The following is a 20262-nucleotide window of genomic DNA, read 5'->3' as shown; positions in this document are numbered from 1 at the left end:
GTTATTTATAAATTAACAACTACTGCATTTTCTGAAAGAGGACACTAAGGCTCGGAGAGGTAAACTGATTCGGCCAACTTTATCTAGTTTCTTTTTTGTAGACTTAGAATCAGAACACAGGTTTGTTTAATTTCAAATCTCATGATCTTAATCACGATACTATACTGCCTCCTATATTATCATCCATACCTGCATCTTTCATTTGGGAAAACTTAGGGCCCCACCCCATCAGGGCTGTTGAGCAAGCTACATTTGACTTTGGTTTTCTCCTTGGTCTTCACCTCAACACCTATCTTTGAGTGTCTCCATCATCTGAATCCCCCTTCCTCATCTCACTTCCCTCTTGAGTACTGACTGCTCAGGCCACGTGGCTCTCATCTTGCATTCATCCTCAAAGCTGTAAGGCTGTTATCTATCCCATACCTCACACCCTCCATGCTAAGAATAGCAAGCTAGAAGAGAGTTTCCAGTGAAAGCCTTCTCTACACCAGCAAGTTCATATACGGATACGATGTTCAAACAGGGAATTGTGATATACGGGAGATTCTCAGCCTCTCCCCCCAAGGAAATATTTATGGTTTCTAAAGGTAATTGCCTCATAGTCTATGAAGGCAGTGACTCAATGAAGATTTCATGTTAGATAGGGTCAAAAAGAGGATGAATAGTAAAGGAGTGGGTGTTTGGAGTAGATCCATTAGTTTACATTCTGTGAACATTATTTACTCTAATATGCTGGATGCACACCCCAGATCTAAGAGGCTTTTTTATTTCCTTTTTAGAGCAAACACCCATTTATACATCCAGTATCGCCTTTGTTAACAAGATACTTAGATACATATGAAGGTAAGAAGCAGAAGAAAGAAAATATATAAATAACCATTCAAGAAATTTAGCAGTTCCAATGGCACATTTCATGGAGGCAAGCTTGTACATTAGTAACCTCATAAACCAGTCCAGTCCTAGCAGCAACTGAAAACTTTAGCAATATTATTTATTCAACATTAAGCTCAGGATTTCTAATCAAATGTCATAAACAGTTTCCTAGTTCCAGCTTGTGAACTTTGTCATTGACCTGAACATTTGGACAAAACATCCCCACACATAATGAAACTTCCTTAGATGCAACAGAAAGCAATTGCCTTAAATAATTAATGCACTTATTAAGCTAACCAGAAAGTTTCAGAAGAACTAAGTGGATTTAAATAGTTCTATTTTCTGACTCAGAACTCAAACGTCTGACTCAGAATTCAAACAGCATGTGGTGGCGGTGGTCATGGTGGAAGGTGCAAGGATGTGTTTGTGTGATAACTGTTTCTATCTCATTGACATTTGTTCACAGTCTATCTGGAAAATCTTCTATACAGAACACTACAAAAAATATGTGCCACCTAAATTTCCCTCTTACTGAAAAGGTTGACTTTTAAGGGCATTACTAGAAGGATCTTCATAAGCAAATGGCTTAAGAGCAAAATCTTGATATGGATGCCTTCTCTGGGCAGCAAAAGATATAAACAAGTAAAGGAGTTCATAAAGCCAGGCAGATTCTGGGCAACTCAAGACAAAAAGGAGGCATCTACCCCACTTTATCCAGCCAGAAAAAATGCATGCACTCAACTCGGGGCAGCTTTCTTATTCTGTTTTTAATAATATTTGGACCAATTATTCCCCGAGGATAAAGTGGGAAGACAATAACAGGATCATGATATCAAGAATGTACATTTTGGGATAAATTACAAAAGTACTCTTCAAAGAAGGTTCTACAAGGAAGTCATGGAAGGTTGGGAGAGGAGATAAATTCTTAGTTTTATTAAACTATGGTGTGTAATATTGATTTAATCAAAAGATAAATATAACTGGACGAAAAGATTAGTCCTCTAAGCACAGTGCTATAAAAGCAAACATACTATAAACCAAATTTGGAATGCCTTATTATTCATGTCTCAACGTGAACACTTCTAATCACAAGGGAGCCTTGTCCAAGGCTCTCTGAGCAATCATAAAAATAACATATAGATTATGTAATTTAAAGCATGCCTTACATTGTCTGACAGAATGAAGTGAACTGATACTCAGTTACTGAAAACTAGCAAGTTAAAAATAATAATAAAATGTTGAATAACCACTGCTTTTTAGAACTAGCCAATTCCTTTAAACTCTTAAACAGCTTTCTGAGATAACAGTAGGAAGGGTACAATAAATCCCAAACAAATACAAGCCTGAAAATTTCCATCTCTAGCTTACCTTAAGCTTATATTTAGTTGTTTACTACCCAAACCAATAACTTTCTATAAAAAGAACATTTATGCTGCCAGAACAAGAAGCTGGCTGAACAAAAGCGGTTGTCTGATAAATGGTCAAACAAATAAGCTTTCTTTTTACCAAACTATATTTCTAGAATAAAATTAGCTTATAAATAATTCGACATCTCTAATTTGACAGCTGTCTTCTCACCTAAATCCTTAATAAACACTTACCCACTTTTAGGTGATACAGAAAAATGACAAATACTCTAATTTCTTAAAGAAAAATACATATGTAAAGAACATATTAAAATTCAAAAAGAATTTTCACATATATTTACTGTCTTGATACACGTTGAATTCATAAGTATTTTTCCCAACCCTAAAATTACTATTTAGAAGAAAATGGAGATCCAGGGCCCGTCCTATCATATGATGGGTACAAACTAGCTCATAAAATCAGGGTAGAATATGTAAACAGTTTGCAAGTTCTAATTATCCCACGCATACAAGATTTTTTCCTTGTTTACTTTTACAGATATTGAGAAGTTTTATTTAATTTTTAAAGAAATAACAGTCATGGACAAATCCAGCTTGTAATCAACAACCAAAAGGGAAAGTTAATGGTTAAATCCATCGACCTAGCCACTAGGCAAAGATCTCTGAAAGCCCACAATACTGCCTTCTGGAACCATTCCATTGTCCTAAATGCAGTAATAACACAGCAGCTATAATCTAGAAAAATAGCTGTACTTCTTTCACCCCACCTCACAGTGGACTGAACTGGGGACAAAACAAATATTTGCTACTCACTTTTCAGTTTTCTTGTCTTCTGCTCAAGTGTCTGGCAAGTGTTCACTAACTCAGTATTTATAGCCTGCAGAGTCCGTTGTTCCGAAATTGCTTCCTCTAATTTATGCAGCAAAGACTTAGCTTTTTCACTGGCACCGTGGGCTGCCCGATCTCGATCCTCAACCTGGATACGTACAACTAGTTAAGACTGGATCTTAGCAGGGTGGCCAGGAAAGAAAGCAACTGAGCGCTCACTCGTATTAGGCACACGAAACTGAAAATGTGCTTTCCTTCTCAGGGAAGTGATAAGCCTCTACTGCACTTCTGCAATTCTGTGTTTGCATGGCTTTGTGTGCCTGAGCTATTTCCACAGCGGTAAAAGTCCTGATATGTCAAGTTGCCTCTTTCTGCAAAGTTGCCTCTTTCATCAGCAGGCTGTTGACACCGCCTCTTTTACAACTCCCCCTTTACTTCCTCCGCTCACTGCTAGTCACCAGGGACTGCACTTCACAGTTCCTCTTTGTTTTTTTTTGTTCCTCCTCCATTTTTACTTCACGGTTTTGAGGACATCTGGGAAGACTTCCCCTGAATATAACGTAGTCAAAGTCCACGCTACCTGCTCCTCTGCGTCCTCCAGCCGTTGGCTGGCTTCTTGGACCTTCTTCCTGAGATTGGCTTCCTGGTTGACAGCATCTTCCTGCAGTTGTTTAATGGCTTCTAGTTGTTTCTGCCTAGAGTTAAAAAAAAAAAAAAGTCCAAACCACAAGCTGTCAGTGACATTTCAATTAAGACTCATCCCTGGGATGTTGTGACAAATTAAACTTAATATACTTCCTCAGAGATGAGAGGAAAAAGTGAAAGTATAAATGCTTCACAAATATAGAATTTTAATTAAAGCAATCATATAGATTACTCAGCCTGATACCCTCGCTTTACAGATAAGGACATTGAGTTTCCTATTACACGTTGGAATATTCAGTTTCCCACAAGCTACACTCATAGTACTTAGCATCGGTAGCCAATTGCTTAGAGGATGGTGCCACAATGAGGTCACTGTGACAGTTGCAGTGTTTACACATCACAGCTGGCTTTTTCAGAAAAAGAAAGGAAAGGAAAAGGGAGGGAGGGGAAAGAAAAAAGAGAAAAGAAAAGAAATAAGAGCTTTGTTTCACGATCTTAGTCTTTCTCCTTAAGAGTCGTCTCGCACGGTATAAGTATGTGCTATGAGCACGGGAAGGGCTACTCCCGAGCACAGACGAAAGCTGGCTGTTGGTATTTCCACTCCAGTCCTCTCTTTTCTGAAGCCTTTTCCCTCCCATTCTTCCTGACCCCCAATCTCCTACTGTTATGTTACCTTTTGGATCCAACCCTAATCCCCAAAATATATAAAAATGCATCTGCTCTCTGTTACCTGATGAGATTATCTAAACTATGCTATGTATCAATATAACAACGACTATCTGGAAACAACTTGACCTGAACAAGGACCTCAGCTCAAATGGATGATAAACTTGGGGAGTTTCAAAGCAGCGAGGAAGACGTTGTCAGGTTTAGGCCTTTTGTGTACTTCTCAAATGTTAACACATAGTCAGAATCCCATTGTACACTGGCACAAATTCAGCCTTTATTACAAGAAGGACCACATGAAAGAAAAGTTTGGTCTCATAGAATGCTTTACCATTATGGTAAACCAGCAAACAAAACCGTAAACAAAATGAAAACTACCTAAACACACATTCTACTGAGCATTGTTCAATAGCTTATAGTCAGCTTTTCCTTTTTTTAATTGTAATAAGAACATTTAACATGAGATCTACCCCCTTAACACATTTTTATGTGTACAATACAGTCTTGTTAACTATAGGCACAATGCTGTACAGCATATCTCTAGAACTTATTCATCTTGCATAACTAAAACTTTATGCTCATGCACAGCAACTCCTCATTTCCCCCTTCCCTAGGCCCTGGAAACCACCATTCCACTTTCTGCTTCTATGAGTTGACTATAGTTGTGCGTTGCTTAACAATGGGGATAGGTTCTGAGAAACACATCTTTAGGCAAGTTTGTCATTGTGCAGACATCACAGAGTGTACTTAAACAAATCTAGATAGTATAGCCTACTATATACACAGGCCCTATGGTACTAATCTTACGGGCTTACTGTCATATATGCGGATCTGTCATTGGCCAAAACATCATTACATGGCACATGGCTGTATTTTAGATACCTCATGTAAGTGGAATCATGCAGCATTTCTCTTTCTGTGACTGGTTTATTTCCCTTAGCATAATGTCTTCAAGATTCATCCATGTTGTCTCATGTGGCAAAATCTCTTTTTTTAAAAAAAAATTAAGCTTTTTAAAAAATCAATCTCCTTTTTTAAAAATTAGGAATAAAATAATATTCCATTGTATGTATATATCCTATTTTCTTTATTCATTCATCTATTGATGAACATTTAGGTTATTCCCACATTTGGCTATTGTGACTAATGCTGCAATGAACATGAGTGTGCAAATATGTCTTTGAGATTTTGCTTTGAATTCTTTTGGATATATACACAGAAGTGGAAATGCTGGATCACATGGTAGTTCTATTTTTAAGTTTTTGAGGAAGCTCTATATTGTTTTCTATAGCAGTTTCACCATTTTACATTCCCACCAACAGTACACAAGGGTTTCAATTTCTCTACATCCTAGCCAACACTTGGTATCTTTTGGGTCTTTTTTTGATAACAGCCTTCCTAACAGGTGTGATTCATTCACCATTGTGAATGACTCATCGTGGTTTTTATTTGCATTTCCCTGATGATTGGTGATGTTGAACATCTTTTCATATATGCACTTGGCCAATTCTATGACTTCTTTGGAAAAATGTCTATTCAAGTCCTTTGCCCATTTTCAAATTAAGTTATTTGATTTTTTATTTTTGAGTTATAGAAGTTCCTCATATATTTTGAATATTAACCCCTTATCAGACATACAGTTTGCAAATATTTTCTCCCATTCCATAGGTTACCTTTACATTCTGTTAATTCCTTTGCTGTATAGAAGCTTTTTATCCTATGTAGACCCACTTGTCTATTTTTTTTTATTGTCTGTGCTTTTGATGTCATACTGGAGAAACCATTGCCAAGACCAATGTCATGAAGCCTTTCTCCCAAGTTTTCTTCTGAGTTTTACAGTTTTAGACCTTATGTTTAAGTCTTTAGTCCTTTCGGAGTTGATTTTTGTATACTGTGTACGATAAGGGTTCAACCTCATCCTTTTGCATGTGGATATCCAGTTTTCCCAACACCATTTGTTGAAAGGACTATCCTTTTCCCATCGTGTAGCCTTGGCATCCTAGTCAAAGATCAATTGACCATATGTGCATGGGTTTATTTCTGGGCATTCTAATCTATTCCCTTGGCCTATATGTGTGTCTTTAGGCCAGGACCACACCGTTTTAATTTTGAAATCAGAGAGGATGATACTTTGAGCTTTGTATTTCTTTCTCAAGATTGTTTTGGCTATTTAGGGTCCTTTGTGGATCCATATGAATATTAGGATTTTTTTCCTGTAAAAAATGCTGTTAGGATTTTCATAAAGATTGCTCTATAGATCACTTTGGATAGTATGGACATTTTAAATACTAAATCTTCCAATCCATGAACACAAGATAGTTTTTCACTTACTGTATTTTTTTAATTTCTTTCAGCAATCTTTTACAGTTTTCAGTGCGCAAGCCTTCACCTCCTTAAAGTTTATTCTTAAGTATTTTAATCATTTGGATGCTATTTTAAATGTGATTTTTTTCTCAGTTTCCAATAGTTCATTGTCAGTGAATAGAAATGCAACTGATTTTTGTATGCTGCAATTTTGCTGAACTTGTTTATTAGTTCTAACAGATTTTTATGGAGTCTTTCCATATATAAGATCATGTCATCTGCAAACAGATGATTTTACTTTTTCCTTTCCAATGTGGGTGCTTTTTATTTCTTTTTCTTGCCTAATTCCTCTAGTTAGGATTCCCAGTACTATGTTGCATAGAAGTGGTGAGAGCGGGCATCCTTACCTTGTTTCTGATCTTAGGGGAAAATCTTTCAGTCTTTCACTATTGAGTATAACGTTAGCTATGGGCTTTTCAGAGACGGCCTTTATAATGTTGAGGTAGTTTCCTTCTATTTCTAGTTTTTAAAATATTTTTATCATGAAAGTGTATTGATTCTTGTCAAATGCTTTTCTGCATCAATTTAGATGATCATGTGATATTTATTCTTCATTCTGTTAACACAGTGTACCACATTAATTGATTTGTGTATGCTGAACTATCCTCACATCCCAGGGATAAATCTCACTTGGTCATGGTGTATGATCTTTGTGTTTTGGGTTTTTGTGTGTGGGTTTTTCTTGGTGAGGAAGATTGGCCCTGAGCTAATATCTGTGGCCAATTTTCTTCTTTTTGCTTGAGGAAGATTGTCACTGAGCTAACAGTTATGCCAATCTTCCTCTATTTTGTACGTGGGACGCCACCACCTCATGGCTTGATGAGCAGTGTGTAGGTCTGTGCCTGGGATCAGAGCATGCAAACCCCAGGCTGCCAAAGTGGAGAATGTGAACTTAACCACTGTGCCAGCGGGCCGGCCCCAGTGTATGATCTTTTTAATGTGCTGCTGAAATTGGCTTGCTAGTATTTTGTCGAGGATTTTTGCATCTATATTCACCAGGAATATTGGCCTGTAGTTTTCTTTTGTTCTAGTGTCCTTGGTTTTGGTGTCAGGATAATGCTGGCCTCATAAAATGAATTAAGAAGTGGTCCGTCTTCTTCAATTTTTTGAAAGAGTTTCAAAAGGATTGGTGTTAATCTTCTTTAAATGTTTGGTAGAATTCACAGTGAAGCAATCATGTCCTGGGCTTCTCTTCATTGGGAGGTTGTTGAATACTGTTTCAATCTTCTTACTGGTTATTTTTCTGTTCAGATTTTCTGTTTTTTCCTGATTCAGTCTTGGTAGGTTGCATGTTTCTAGGGATTTATCCATTTCTTCAAGGTTATCCAATTTGTTTGTGTTTAATTGTTCAGAGCAGTCTTTTATGATCAGTATTTTTCTGTGGTATTAGTTGTAATGTGTCCTCTTCCATTTTTTATTTTATTTATTTGAGTCTCCTCTTTTTCTTAGTGTAGCTAAGGGTTTGTCAATTTTGTTAATCTTTTCAAAAAGCCAACTTAGTTTCACTGTTTCTTTAAAAAAATTTTAAAAATTGTTTTCTATTCTCTATCTTTTTCATTTCTGCTCTAATCTTTATTATTTCCTTCCTTATGCTGACTTTGGACTTTTAGTTTGTTCTTCTTTTTCTAGTTCCTTGAGGTGTAAAGTTAGGCTTGTTTTTTACTTATTTTTATTGAAGTATAGTTGACATACATTATATTAGTTTTAGGTGTACAACATAGTGATTCAACATTTATCTACATTACGAAATGACCACCACAGTAATTTTAGTAACAATCTGTCAAGACACAAAGTTATTACAATATTATTGACTATATTCCCTATGCTGTACATTATATCCCCATGACTTATTTATTTTATAACTATAAGTTTGTACCTCATAATCCCCTTCACCTATTGTGCCCATCCCCCACCCTAAGGTTAGGTTATTTGAGATTGTTATTCTTTTTAATATAGGCATTTATCACTGTTAACTTCCCTCTTGGTACTGTTTTTGCTGTATGCCATAGGTTTTGACATATTGTTCTCATTTTTGTTTATTTCAAGACATTTTCTAATTTCCTTTTTAATTTCTTCTTTGTGGTTTTTCAGCAGTATGTTGTTTAATTTCTACATGTCTGTGAATTTTCGAGTTTTCCTTCTGCTATTGATTTTTAGTTCTATTCCATTGCGGTTGGAAAAGATATTTAAAATGACTTCAATCTTCTTAAATTTGTTAAGACTTGTTTTGTGACTTAACATGTGATCTACCCTGGAGAATGCTGCATGTGCACTTGAGAAGAACGTATATTCTGTGGCTATTGGGTGGAATGTTCTGCATACTTCTGTTAGGTCCATTTGGTCTATAGTATTGTTCAAGTGTGCTATTTCCATATCGATCTTCTGTCTCAATGTTCTATCCATTATTGAAAGTAGGATATTGAAGTCTCCTACTGTTATTATATTGCTATTTATTTCTCTTTTCCATCTGTCAATGTTTGCTTTATATATTTAGGTGCTCTGGTATTGGGTGCATATATATTCATAATTGTGATATCTTCCTGGTGAACTGACCCTTTCATCACTATATAACATCCTTCTTTGTCTCTTGTGACAGTTTGTGACTTAAAGTCTATTTTGTCTGATATAAGTATAGCCACCCCTGCTTTCTTCTTGTTAGCATCTGCATGGAATACCTTTTTCCATCTGTTCACTTTCAGCCTATGTGTTTCCTTAAATCTAAAGTGAGTCTCTTGTAGACTGCTAATAGTTGAATCCTGTTTTTAACCCATTCAGCCAGTCTATGATTTTTGATGGGGGAGTTTAATCTATTTAAAGTAATTATTGATAGGGACGGACTTCCTATTGCTATTTTGCTAATTGTTTTCTGTGTATCTTGTAGTTCTTTTGTCCCTGTTTTTCTCTCTTCCTGTCTTCCTTTGATTTTTTTTGTATTGATATGTTTTGATTCCTTTCTTTTTCTTCTGTGTATCTTCCATGGGTATTTTCTTTATGGCCACCATCCGGCTTACATAAAACATCTTATAACAGTCTACTTTAAGATGATAAACTTAACTTCAATCACATACAAAAAAGTACACTTTTACTTCTCCCCCACACTATTGATGTCACAATTTACATCTTTTTATGAAGTGTATGCCTTAACATATTTTTATAGTTTTATTTACTTATAATACTTTTGTTTTTTAACTTTTATCTTAGAATTAAAAGTGGTTTACCCACTTTATAGTGTTATAGTATTACAGTGTTATGTATTTGTCTATGTATTTACATTTACCAGCAAATTTCCTACTTTACTATGCTTTCATATTACTGTTTAAGGTCCTTTTAATTCAGCTTGAAGAACTCCCATTAGCATTTCTTGTATGGTAGGTCTAGTGGTAATGAGCTCCCTCACCTTTTGTTTGTAAGGGAAAGTATACCATCTTCATTTTTGAGTTTTGTTGCTTGGTTGATGTTTACTTTCAGTACGTTGAATACTTTACAGAAGGGAGAAGCCAGTCCCTTCTGGCTTGCAAGGTTTCTGCTGAGAAATTCAGTGATGAATCTCAAGGGGATTCTCTTGTACATGACAAAAATATTCTCTTGTTGCTTTCAAAATTCTCTCCTTGTCTTTGACTTTTGACAATTTGATTATAATGTGACTCAAAGTGGATTTCTTTGGGTTCATCTCATTTGAGATCCATTGGACTTCCTGGATCTGGATGTCTTTCCCCAGATTTTGGAGGGTTTTAGTCATTATTTCTTTGAATCACTTTTCTGCTTCTTTCTTTCTCTCTTTTCTTTTTGGGAGTCCCATAATACATATCTTGGTCTCCTTAATGGTGTTCCATACGTCCCTTAAGTCTTCTTCATTCTCTTTTCTTTTTACTCCTCTGACATTCAAGTTCACTGATCTTTTCTTCTGCTTAATCTAGCCTGATACTGAACCCCTCTAGTGAATTTTTTGGTCCAGTTATTATATTCTTCTGCTCCAATATTTCTGCTTGGTACTTTTTTATAGTTTTTATCTCTTTGTTGATATTCTCACTTTGTTCATGCATTGTTCTCCTGATCTTGTTGAGCATCTTTATGACAGTTATTTTGAATTCTCTGTGAGGTAAATCATTATCTCTGTTTCATCAGTCTCAGCTTTTGGAGATTTATTTTGTTCCTTTGTTTGGGAAACATTTCTCTGTTTCTTCATTTTCCTTGACTATTTTTGTTGGTATATGCATATTAGAAAAAACAGCCACCTCTCCCAGTCTTCACAGACTGGACTTGCACAGGACAAAATCCTTATCAATCAGTCCAGATAGAGATTCTGGGGGTGTCTCAAATATTCATGCTAGTTTAAACCACCATTTTTGTTCTTAGTGAGTCCTACACATCTAGGTTATGATGGTCCCATCATTGCTCTAAGATGGGTGTGACAGAAGCCAGTATTTTAGGCCATCCCCAGAAAAGCTAGTATGTTGGGTGCATGATCCAACTCTTTCTTTCCCCAAGGAGAAGCTTGGCCGTGGGACTTTTCATCTGCTTACTTTGTGTTGAGCTAGGGAAGGGTCTATGATGAGTGCTTGTGTGCTTATTCCAACCACTGTCTTTGTTCTCAGTATCCCCCAGGTGTCTACAGTTTGCCTAATTCTGTCTGCACTCTGAGACAGATGAGCCAGAAGCCAATATCTTGGGCACTCCTCAGAAAAGCTGGGATGTTAGACACACCGTCCAACTCTTTCTCTCCTTAGGGAGAAACTGGAAGCTGGGAGATTCCTTTCAATCATATGGTCCTGTGCCAGGAGCAGGAACTATGGCAAAATGTATCTAGAATTTTCCTATCAGTATTGACTTGGCTGGTTTCATGGTGATCCAGAGTGCAGGAGCCTCTCAACTAATTTATGGATTTCTCACAAAAGGAATTTGTCCATGTATTACTATTTAATCATGGTATCCATTGGGGGAAGGAGGGTCCAGGGCCTCCTATTCTATCTTCTTGCTGACTTCACCTCCTCTGTTTTTTTTTTTTAAGACATCAGTTTTATCTACTTTTCTCCTTTCCAGTAATAGCCTAAAGTCTCAAGTGTCCATTATCCTCCAAGGGAAAGTAAAAGAGCTGTTATGACCAACAGAAATCCATATTTAATAATACTAAAACTATTAATCACTTGGAGGTATTTGCACCTATAAGACAACAACTTTTATGTACTTTATGAATCATAATAATCTTACAAATAACTTTTTAAAAAATTAGATAGTACCATCTATTAAAGATATTCATCAGATGTCGAAACTTTGAAGATCTTTCTTCCATAGAGATTTTCATTATCATGTTCAGAAGCATAGTGTTAGCTTTGGGGGTCTGTTTTGAAATTCAGCAACTCTCCTTGCTAACATGTCCTAATGCTAAATCTTGATTTCTACTCCTGCCAAGTCTGAGTCCCACCCAGAGTTTGCTATCTAAATAGCACCCCGTTTACCTTGTTTTCTGACAAAATACCTCTAAGTCAAGGATGACTCTTCTCTTTCTTACAATCCCACATCTAATTCACTAGTATATCAGATCTGACCCATCCTCAAAATATAGTTTGAATCTGATCATCTCTTATCACCTTCACAACTATCACCCTGGCTCATGCTACACCTTTCACTTGGACTATTGCAAATAGCTCCTAACTCAGTGGCTTTTTTTTTGACCGTGACCCAGTAAATACTTTATATTTCAACCAAGTACACATACAGCTGAAACAAAAATTTTATGAAACATTACTTACTCTTACTATATGCATTCTATATTTTATATTTATTTTTAAAAATAGGTCATAATAAAGTAAATTGATTTCAGGATCTCTCATTGGTAATCTGTTATTGAAAAAGCCCCTCTCACTGGTCTCACTGTTTTCCCTCTTGCCCTCTGTAGACAGTTCTCTACCTACAAGCCAGAATGATCTTTCAGAACACAAGTCATATTATTTTTCTGCTTATAACCCTGTGATGGTTTCCCATCCACTCAGAATAAAATCTCATTTCTTAAACATGAACTGCAAGGCTGTGGACCAGATCCTTGCCTATCTCTCTGACCTCATCTCCTACCACTGCCCAGCACTCACTCCATCCCAGCCATGCTGGCCTTTTGCTGCTGCTTAAATGTATCAAACTCACTACAACCTCAGGGCCTTTGCAGTAGCTATTTCCTCTCCTAGAACACTCCCCAGATCATCACATAGCTCACTCTCTCACTTCCTTCAGCCATCTGCTCAATACATCACTTCTTAGGCCTTCTCTGGCTATTCTTTCTAAAATTAAGTCCTCTTGCTCCCGTCATTCTCAGTCTTCTTATCCTGCTTTAATTTTCTTCATATCACCTACCACTTCCTGGCATTATATCATATAATTATACGTTTATTTGTTCATTATCTGTGTCACTTAATAGATGTTAGTTTCATGGAGGCACAGATTTCTACCTTATTTCCTACAATTCATTAGCACCTAGGAAAAAAAAAAGTCTGGCACAAAGCTGGCCCTTGAATGTGTATGAATGATAACATGCTTTCCTCACCAAGCCCTCTGAGAGTAGTTTTTCCTTTCACTGCCTCTCCTTGACTCACTCAATTCTTTCCAGTCCTCAGCACTGGAGCCTGTTTATCTTACACCAGAATGGAAGCCTTCTCTCCCTCAGGAAACAGCTCCTGAAAGTTTACCTTTAATAAAATTTCCAGCCTCACCTAAGCATAGAATTCTCTCTCTCATCCCTACAAAATACTCCACTCATTTGTTTACTCATAGTTAAAACCCACAGCCAAATCATTTTGTGTGTAGCTTCTATATGGCTTTGTCTGTTTTAAATTATATCTAGAAGGCAGAAGCTAAATCTTCCCTACATTGATGAGTATTTTGCCCAATGCTAGGTTGAGTATTTTTAATGAATGTTATACAAAATTTTAACAAGTAGACGGTGGGAGATTAATAGTTGAAAGAACGTAGGTTTTGAAGTCAAATTTATCTAGGTCTGATCCCAGCTGTCACTTAATCCCACTTGGGTGACCTTGGCAAGTTATTGAATCTCTCTCGAGATAAATGTATGTCAAATTCTTAGCACTATATCCGATAGTAAACTCTTGACAAATTGTACCTACTATTATTTAACTGGGCTGCCATGTGTCTAGTAGGGTAATACAGAACATTCACTTACTCAGAGATGACATTAATGCAGGCCTCCCTCCAAATAGTTCTTTGGTTGCTAAATAGAAGAATTTCAAGGCTCCCTTTTGTGGAGATGGTATCTGGGTAAGGAAGCTGCATTTCCACTTAACCCACAACTTCACCACTATGGGGAAGTCTGGGCCGTCTGCTTCTTAGGAAGAGCAGAAGATCATTTTTTTGAGAGTCCCAAGTGGTATTAACCTCTCTCTGGTATCTAGTTTCCTTATTTTGCAGAAATAAAATAGTTTCTTCCAGCCATTTTCTTTAAGTAATGTTGGTCTCTAACGACATTTACTTTTTTACTTTATTCAAATTCAACATACACCTATATTCATTCATTTATTTAAAATTGTTTCTTAAGGGAACATTTAGCATGGTTAGTAGCTATATAAATAGTGGTCACCAAAAGATATAATCACTGTTCTTGTTTAGTATGTGGTTTACAGAGTGTACAAATTTTAAGAATTTCCTCATAAAATCATAAGAATTAAGGTGAGAGGAAGGGTAAGATGGTACATTATTTTACATTTAGAGTCCTCTATTCCCCATGACTTTTTTTCTTTTGAGGAAGATTAGCCCTGAGCTAACTGCTGCCAATCCTCCTCTTTTCTTGCTGAGGAAGACTGGCCCTGAGCTAACATCCATGCCCATCTTCCTCTACTTTATATGTGGGACACCTACCACAGCATGGCTTGCCAAGCGGTGCCATGTCCGCACCTGAGATCTGAACCAGTGAACCCTGGGCTGCCAAGAAGCGGAACGTGCACACTTAACTGCTGTGCCACCGGGCCGGCCCCTCCCCATGATTTCGTTTACTTGAAATTGAATTGACTAGTGCCCGATGTGATACATTATATGCTGAGACGGAATATGAAGCCCAATGGGATAAAAGTCAACAGATCCAATATCAAGTTATTCCATTAATAGATCTATTTGTAGACTATCCATTAATAACTCTCGGATCTTGATCAATTCACTTTACATCTTTATTGCCTCAGCCCTTTATAAAATTTTGAGGTTTTACTAAATAATCTCTAAGGCCCCTTTTGGTTAAAAGAATTCTATATTCTTGTAATTCTAAATTCTTTCTCTAGGGAAAATAACTCATTATACTGGTTCCCACAGATTTTAGAGCTTACTATTTGCAATTTTGAATATAAAAGTTAATTTCACAATTCAAAAATTGTCAGACAAAATGTTTTCCCTAACAAAGTGTCATCAGAAATCAATGTATACAACTTGAAAAAAGTAAACTGAACACCAGGGCACAATCACCAATGTGTCATGTGTATACAGCATGGGTTTCTTATATATAAATGATTGTCACCTGGAAAGAAATTCTTTTCTGAAATATAAATATTCCAGCCTGAATCTCTTCAGAATCTCTATCAATTTAACAAACTCTTTATCGAGGGATTCTTTGTGGTTTCCCAAGCTGTTCAGCATTAATATCGAAAGATTTAGCTTCTCTTCCATGATATATTTGAATTCCTATAAGAAAAGACACAAAACAAACTCCACCATTCCAGTGTTCAATATAAACAAATGTCAGAGGCAATATAAAATGCTGTGGCTATTCTCATCTCAATAGTATTCACTGTTACTGGACCCTAAAATTCTGATTGAACAGGTACAATTCTCAATTGCCCAAAGATTGATTATCTTTTAATTTGACTATCTCAACTTAACAAGTATGTATTGGGTACCTATCATGTGCCTAAAATTGAGCTTTATTTTCTTTTTCTTACAATGAATGGGTCTCTGACCATTTCATCAATAATCATAATTGCTTTAAAATAGGGTGGAATAAGGAAATGCAATAAAATCAATATTTGTTAATTAGCATACTTAAAAGCAACTTTTAAAAAAAGGTTAGTTTGGCAAAGGGGTTGAAATTAATATCACAGATTTTTAAGAGTTTACTTCTTGCTTTATAGCTTAACTTTAGAGGCTGACAGATGTTAGGAAATCATATGGCAGTCCAGAAGTACAGACAACTAGTGATGGATAAATTGAAGAGATTTCTGCTTGAATGCTTCCTTTCTAACAAAACTGGGAATAACTACCCCAGAAGTTCCCATTTTTCCAATGTTCTGCTAATTTCTAGGATAATAAAACTGTCAGTCTCAGGAACAAGATTTTTTTGCACAATAATCATTCTATGAAAAGCAGAGAATTTTAATAGGCCAAGGAAAAAGTCCAAGCTTAGATTAGTCAGTTCTTACAAGGATTCAAATAAAAACATCTTTTCATTAAATAATCTTATTTATTCTTTGTCTATCTGACACACATAACATATCCTCACACTCACTCTCTCTTTCCTCACGCTCACACTCAAACACACTCATCTTAACCCTCACCCTCTTACTGTCACCTACATATGCCCACTCATACACATCCCCAGACACACACTCTACACATATCATCAGACTGAGATAGCAGAAGGCAACAATAAAGTCTTAGAAATGGTACTGTATATAATAAGTATTACCTGGATTAAGAAAGCAGAAGAAAAACCAATATCACAAAATATGGAACACTTACAGTAAGCTTGTTCTCCCACTTTTCTTTCACAGTAATTTCTGGATTAGTTACCCACTGTAGAGAGCTATCAATGAGGGTTTCAACTTCAGAAACTTCTCCATGCTGAAAAAGAGTTCCACATCTTCAACTAGGAATGCACGTGAAAGGCATATGCTATGATATGAGAAGATGTAATTTAGACCAAAATTCTACTATCTAGATAATTCAAGAAGATACCAGAGAGAGTGTCTTCTCATCTAATGCCACCCAGTGACTTTCCTTTATCCCAGCATATTGCCATGTGTAGATGCTAACCCTTATCAGGTGCTCTAGACATGCTAAATATATACAGATAGACTCATTTTCCAGAACAAAACCTACCCATTTTCATTTCCCTCTCAAGTAGAAGGAAACAAGCATTTTCAGGGATTTTTTTTTCATTCATCAAACTAAATGCTACCTATTCTATGCTAAGGACTGTGAAAGGGACTAGAAATACTAACATGAAGGTGTTGTTCTCTGCTTTCTCTGACCATCTAGAGTTTCCAGTCAAAAGTCAAAATGAAGAAAGAGGTACTAGCCATTAGCTAGAAGGAAACTGTTCAACAGATAGTGTGTCTTCAATGTTTTGATACTAAAGATTAACCTGTAGGAAAAATAAGCTCAAGCAATCCATACCTAGTGGTCAACCTGTTACTCTTGACTGACCCAGAACTAGAAGACCAACTTGAAGATTTGAGAAAAATCTCTCTTCATAGTAGGATTAACTTGGGTCTCAACTACTCACAGATATGCTTGTTCTCAGCAAACAGACTGAATTATCAGGTCAGTTATCTGCAGAGAACCATAGCCAGTGAAACATCAGGATATGCGTATGTTACACAATACCAGTTTGTGAAGCATAACTCTGAATTCCACTCCCTCTTGTTCCAGTTCTCTCAGGAACAGTGGCATTGCTTGGTCCATCATCATGTCTGGAGATGACAAGCTGACTAAATTGCACTGCCACTCGGTTTCATTGTTCTGAAACAATTACCAAAATGTCCACAACTCTCTCATTCTAATAAAGAACATTCATTATTTTTATTTTATGAAAATGCTGCCCATGGGTCAATGAAATTGTCCCCATCAAACAATACTAAATAGTCTCACAGAATCTTCCTACATCCCAAAAAACTGTTTGCATTTCTCTCTAGGATGGCTTCAACTTAACATTTATTCATTCTTCAGGAAAACTCATTTATCCAATAGATAATATTTACATGTTGGTGAAATAAATGGCTACGGCTCCAATTTTATGAAACTCGGGAAAGGTAAAGAAATTCACAGATAAAAAAATTTGGGGGGTCAGGGAGAGTGCTCAATGTGTCCTACTGAAAATAGACTGGTTTCTTTTGTCTCCCTTCCATTCACAGAAGACACTAGATGATGTTTCACAAAACATATTTCTTACACTTCTCTCAAAGTTTGTCTCCTATTTTACATATATGACAATACATCTAACTTTCTTCTTGCTGTCTGTTGGAAAAAGGTCAGAGGGCTGTTATTTCCAGATTTCAATTAGAAGGCAAACTTCTTAATCTATCAGTGGGGTAACCTTCAGGCAGGACTTCGCCAGCGGTTTAACCTGTTTAGAAGTATAGAACTTTACAGGCTGGTATCTTGACATCATCATTATCTCAAAGGACTGAGGATAAAAACACACTGCCATGGCAGATTCGCCACCATTCCATTCAGTCTGGCAGTTTGGCTCGGTTTCAAAAACACAAGTAAAATGATGAGTAGTTGAAACAGAACGTCAGGAAAGCATAGCCCTCAGCAGAATGTCCAAGGCTGCCTGAGACGGCTTCAGATGAAGGCAGCATATGTTGCCCCTGCATCCTTGGCGGGAGAAATTCAAACAGCATTTGCCCCAAAGACATTTTTCCCTCTCCTTTCAAGGTCACATCACACCTGTTGACAGGAGGACATTCTGATATATCCATCGTCCACAGACACGGAGAGAACATCAAAGTAGTGAAAAGAAAGCAATTTGCATTTCCTAACATAACAAGCACAAAACTGGAAAGTACAAAGGAGTGAAAAATACAGTTCAGGGAAGAGGGGGTCCCAACATTTCACCCCCAAGAAGGCTTTTGATTGTTTCTTCCCATATGTAAAAAACGGGGTCTACCTAACAAACTGAGATTTTTTGAAAGTAATAATTCATTTTGCCATTTTAAAATTAACGAAAAATATATAAAAATGCTAATTTCTGTTCAGAATGGAATAATCACTGTCATTAAATTGGGTTGGTACAACTACATCCTAAAGCCAAGAAATTTCACGTTGTGTCTGAGTATCTTTATTGTTGGTCGATGCATTTACTTTAGGGGTTTAGGGAAATAATGAAAATTAGTTCACGCATCTCTACTGCTTCCTTTAGGACCCCACGCTGGGGATCAGTGCAGGTAGTTTGTCTCAAAAATATCAAGAATATAAAGATTTTGAAAGCCCAGATTCACTGAACACACACTTCCACAACCCCATGCTTGAGCTTCACTATGGTTTTCGGCCGTAATTGGAAAAACATCCGTTCTTCCAGGCTAAGAGACTCTAGACTTGGATTCTAAAAAACTGTCAACAGATACCCTCAAAACATCACAGGTGCTTTTCCACAACCTACGGACCTTGATTTAATAGTAAGCTATTGCATGTGGTGATTATTTTTAAAGGCTTCCATTTGATGGTAATTACCTACCTCTGCAGACTGAGCAAGAATGAGTTCACAATGCAAAGATTTTTCTCCATCAGAGATGATACTATTAGGCTCTCCATGAAGATTCAACTGGATCCCATTTCTTGAAAAACAAAAACAGTAGTCCAGTCTGGTTAGGTGTGCTTCCAACATTATATTTAAGTCACCAGAACAGGGTTTGTTTATCACCAAACAATCGGTAAGTACTCACATGTGCCAAGGATTGTATAAGGCACTTGGGAATACAGAGAGCAATAAGAGACAGACCCTGTCTTCCCGGAGCTGCACAGTCTAGTGACTCTAGGTAGTTGCAAACAAGTAGGCCACACTTTTTTGTTTTTTTTTTTTTTAAGAATTGGAGCCAATAGTTAAAAATTAGAAAATTTGCTAAAAATCTAGATTGCTAGCTTTTCTTAAAAAATCAGACGATGTGGCCACACTGGCTCCATATATTCTTGACACAACAATTAGCTGGAGCTAAGCAGAGTAGCCCCCTCTGCCTTTATCTGGGGAATGCACTTTTCTCATTCGTCACTCTCATAACGTAAGTGTGTGCCCCACCCCCCTGGTCTTACTCGTTTTTGTTATCTGAGTGGCTCTTGTGGACTCCTGGACTAGCATACTACACATATGTAGAAACAAACAATTATAATATAGGACGATGTGTGTTAGGAAAGAGGTCAGAGCAACATGCCATACATGCACTCAAAAGGATTACTTCATCTCAAGGTAAGAGTGAGGCAAGCGAGGGTCACGGAAAACTTGTGAAAAAGTTCTCTTAGAGAAAAAGCAGAGAAAATATCACTTACTGAGGTACAGAAGAAAAGAATGTGGCACATTCAAAGAACTGCGTATGGCTCAGTAGGTCAGTAATGTAGGGGAGGCACAGGAGAGAAGGCTGATGAGGAGTAGCTCTGTACTTACATGACGAGTTCCTGTTGCAAGTGCTGTAACTCATGAGCCAGTTTGTTTTTATCCCCTCGTAAATTCTGGAATCACATACAACAGTAGGCTGTACATGTTACTCTGGTGGGGGATTTACATTTGCATTTAACAAGCCCACCTTGCAAACTCTGAGAT

The 20262-nt window shown here is 36.9% G+C and overlaps 1 protein-coding gene across 5 annotated transcripts in view; it reads right to left on the bottom strand.

The window, feature by feature from the left end:
- IRAG2 (inositol 1,4,5-triphosphate receptor associated 2) overlaps positions 1 to 20262 on the bottom strand; it is a 94190-nt gene that overhangs the window by 40882 nt on the left and 33046 nt on the right. Inside the window, exons 14-19 of one of the 5 annotated variants that reach the window (XM_070619320.1) lie at positions 20107 to 20171; positions 19186 to 19285; positions 16467 to 16568; positions 15250 to 15413; positions 3649 to 3763; positions 3054 to 3216 (exon numbers count right to left, since the gene is read on the bottom strand). In XM_070619320.1, coding sequence (XP_070475421.1) covers positions 3054 to 3216; positions 3649 to 3763; positions 15250 to 15413; positions 16467 to 16568; positions 19186 to 19285; positions 20107 to 20171 — 709 coding nt within the window. Of the gene's footprint in view, positions 1 to 3053; positions 3518 to 3648; positions 3764 to 15249; positions 15414 to 16466; positions 16569 to 19185; positions 19286 to 20106; positions 20172 to 20262 lie in introns of those variants that run through there. The other 4 variants (XM_070619323.1, XM_008513354.2, XM_070619321.1 and 1 more) reach the window with 4 other exon arrangements.

The sequence above is a fragment of the Equus przewalskii genome, chromosome 5 (genome assembly GCF_037783145.1).
Source record: "Equus przewalskii isolate Varuska chromosome 5, EquPr2, whole genome shotgun sequence".
In the NCBI taxonomy this organism is placed as follows: domain Eukaryota; kingdom Metazoa; phylum Chordata; class Mammalia; order Perissodactyla; family Equidae; genus Equus; species Equus przewalskii.
Note: the sequence above shows the minus strand (reverse complement) of the source record. Positions and strands in the feature narration are given on the sequence as shown.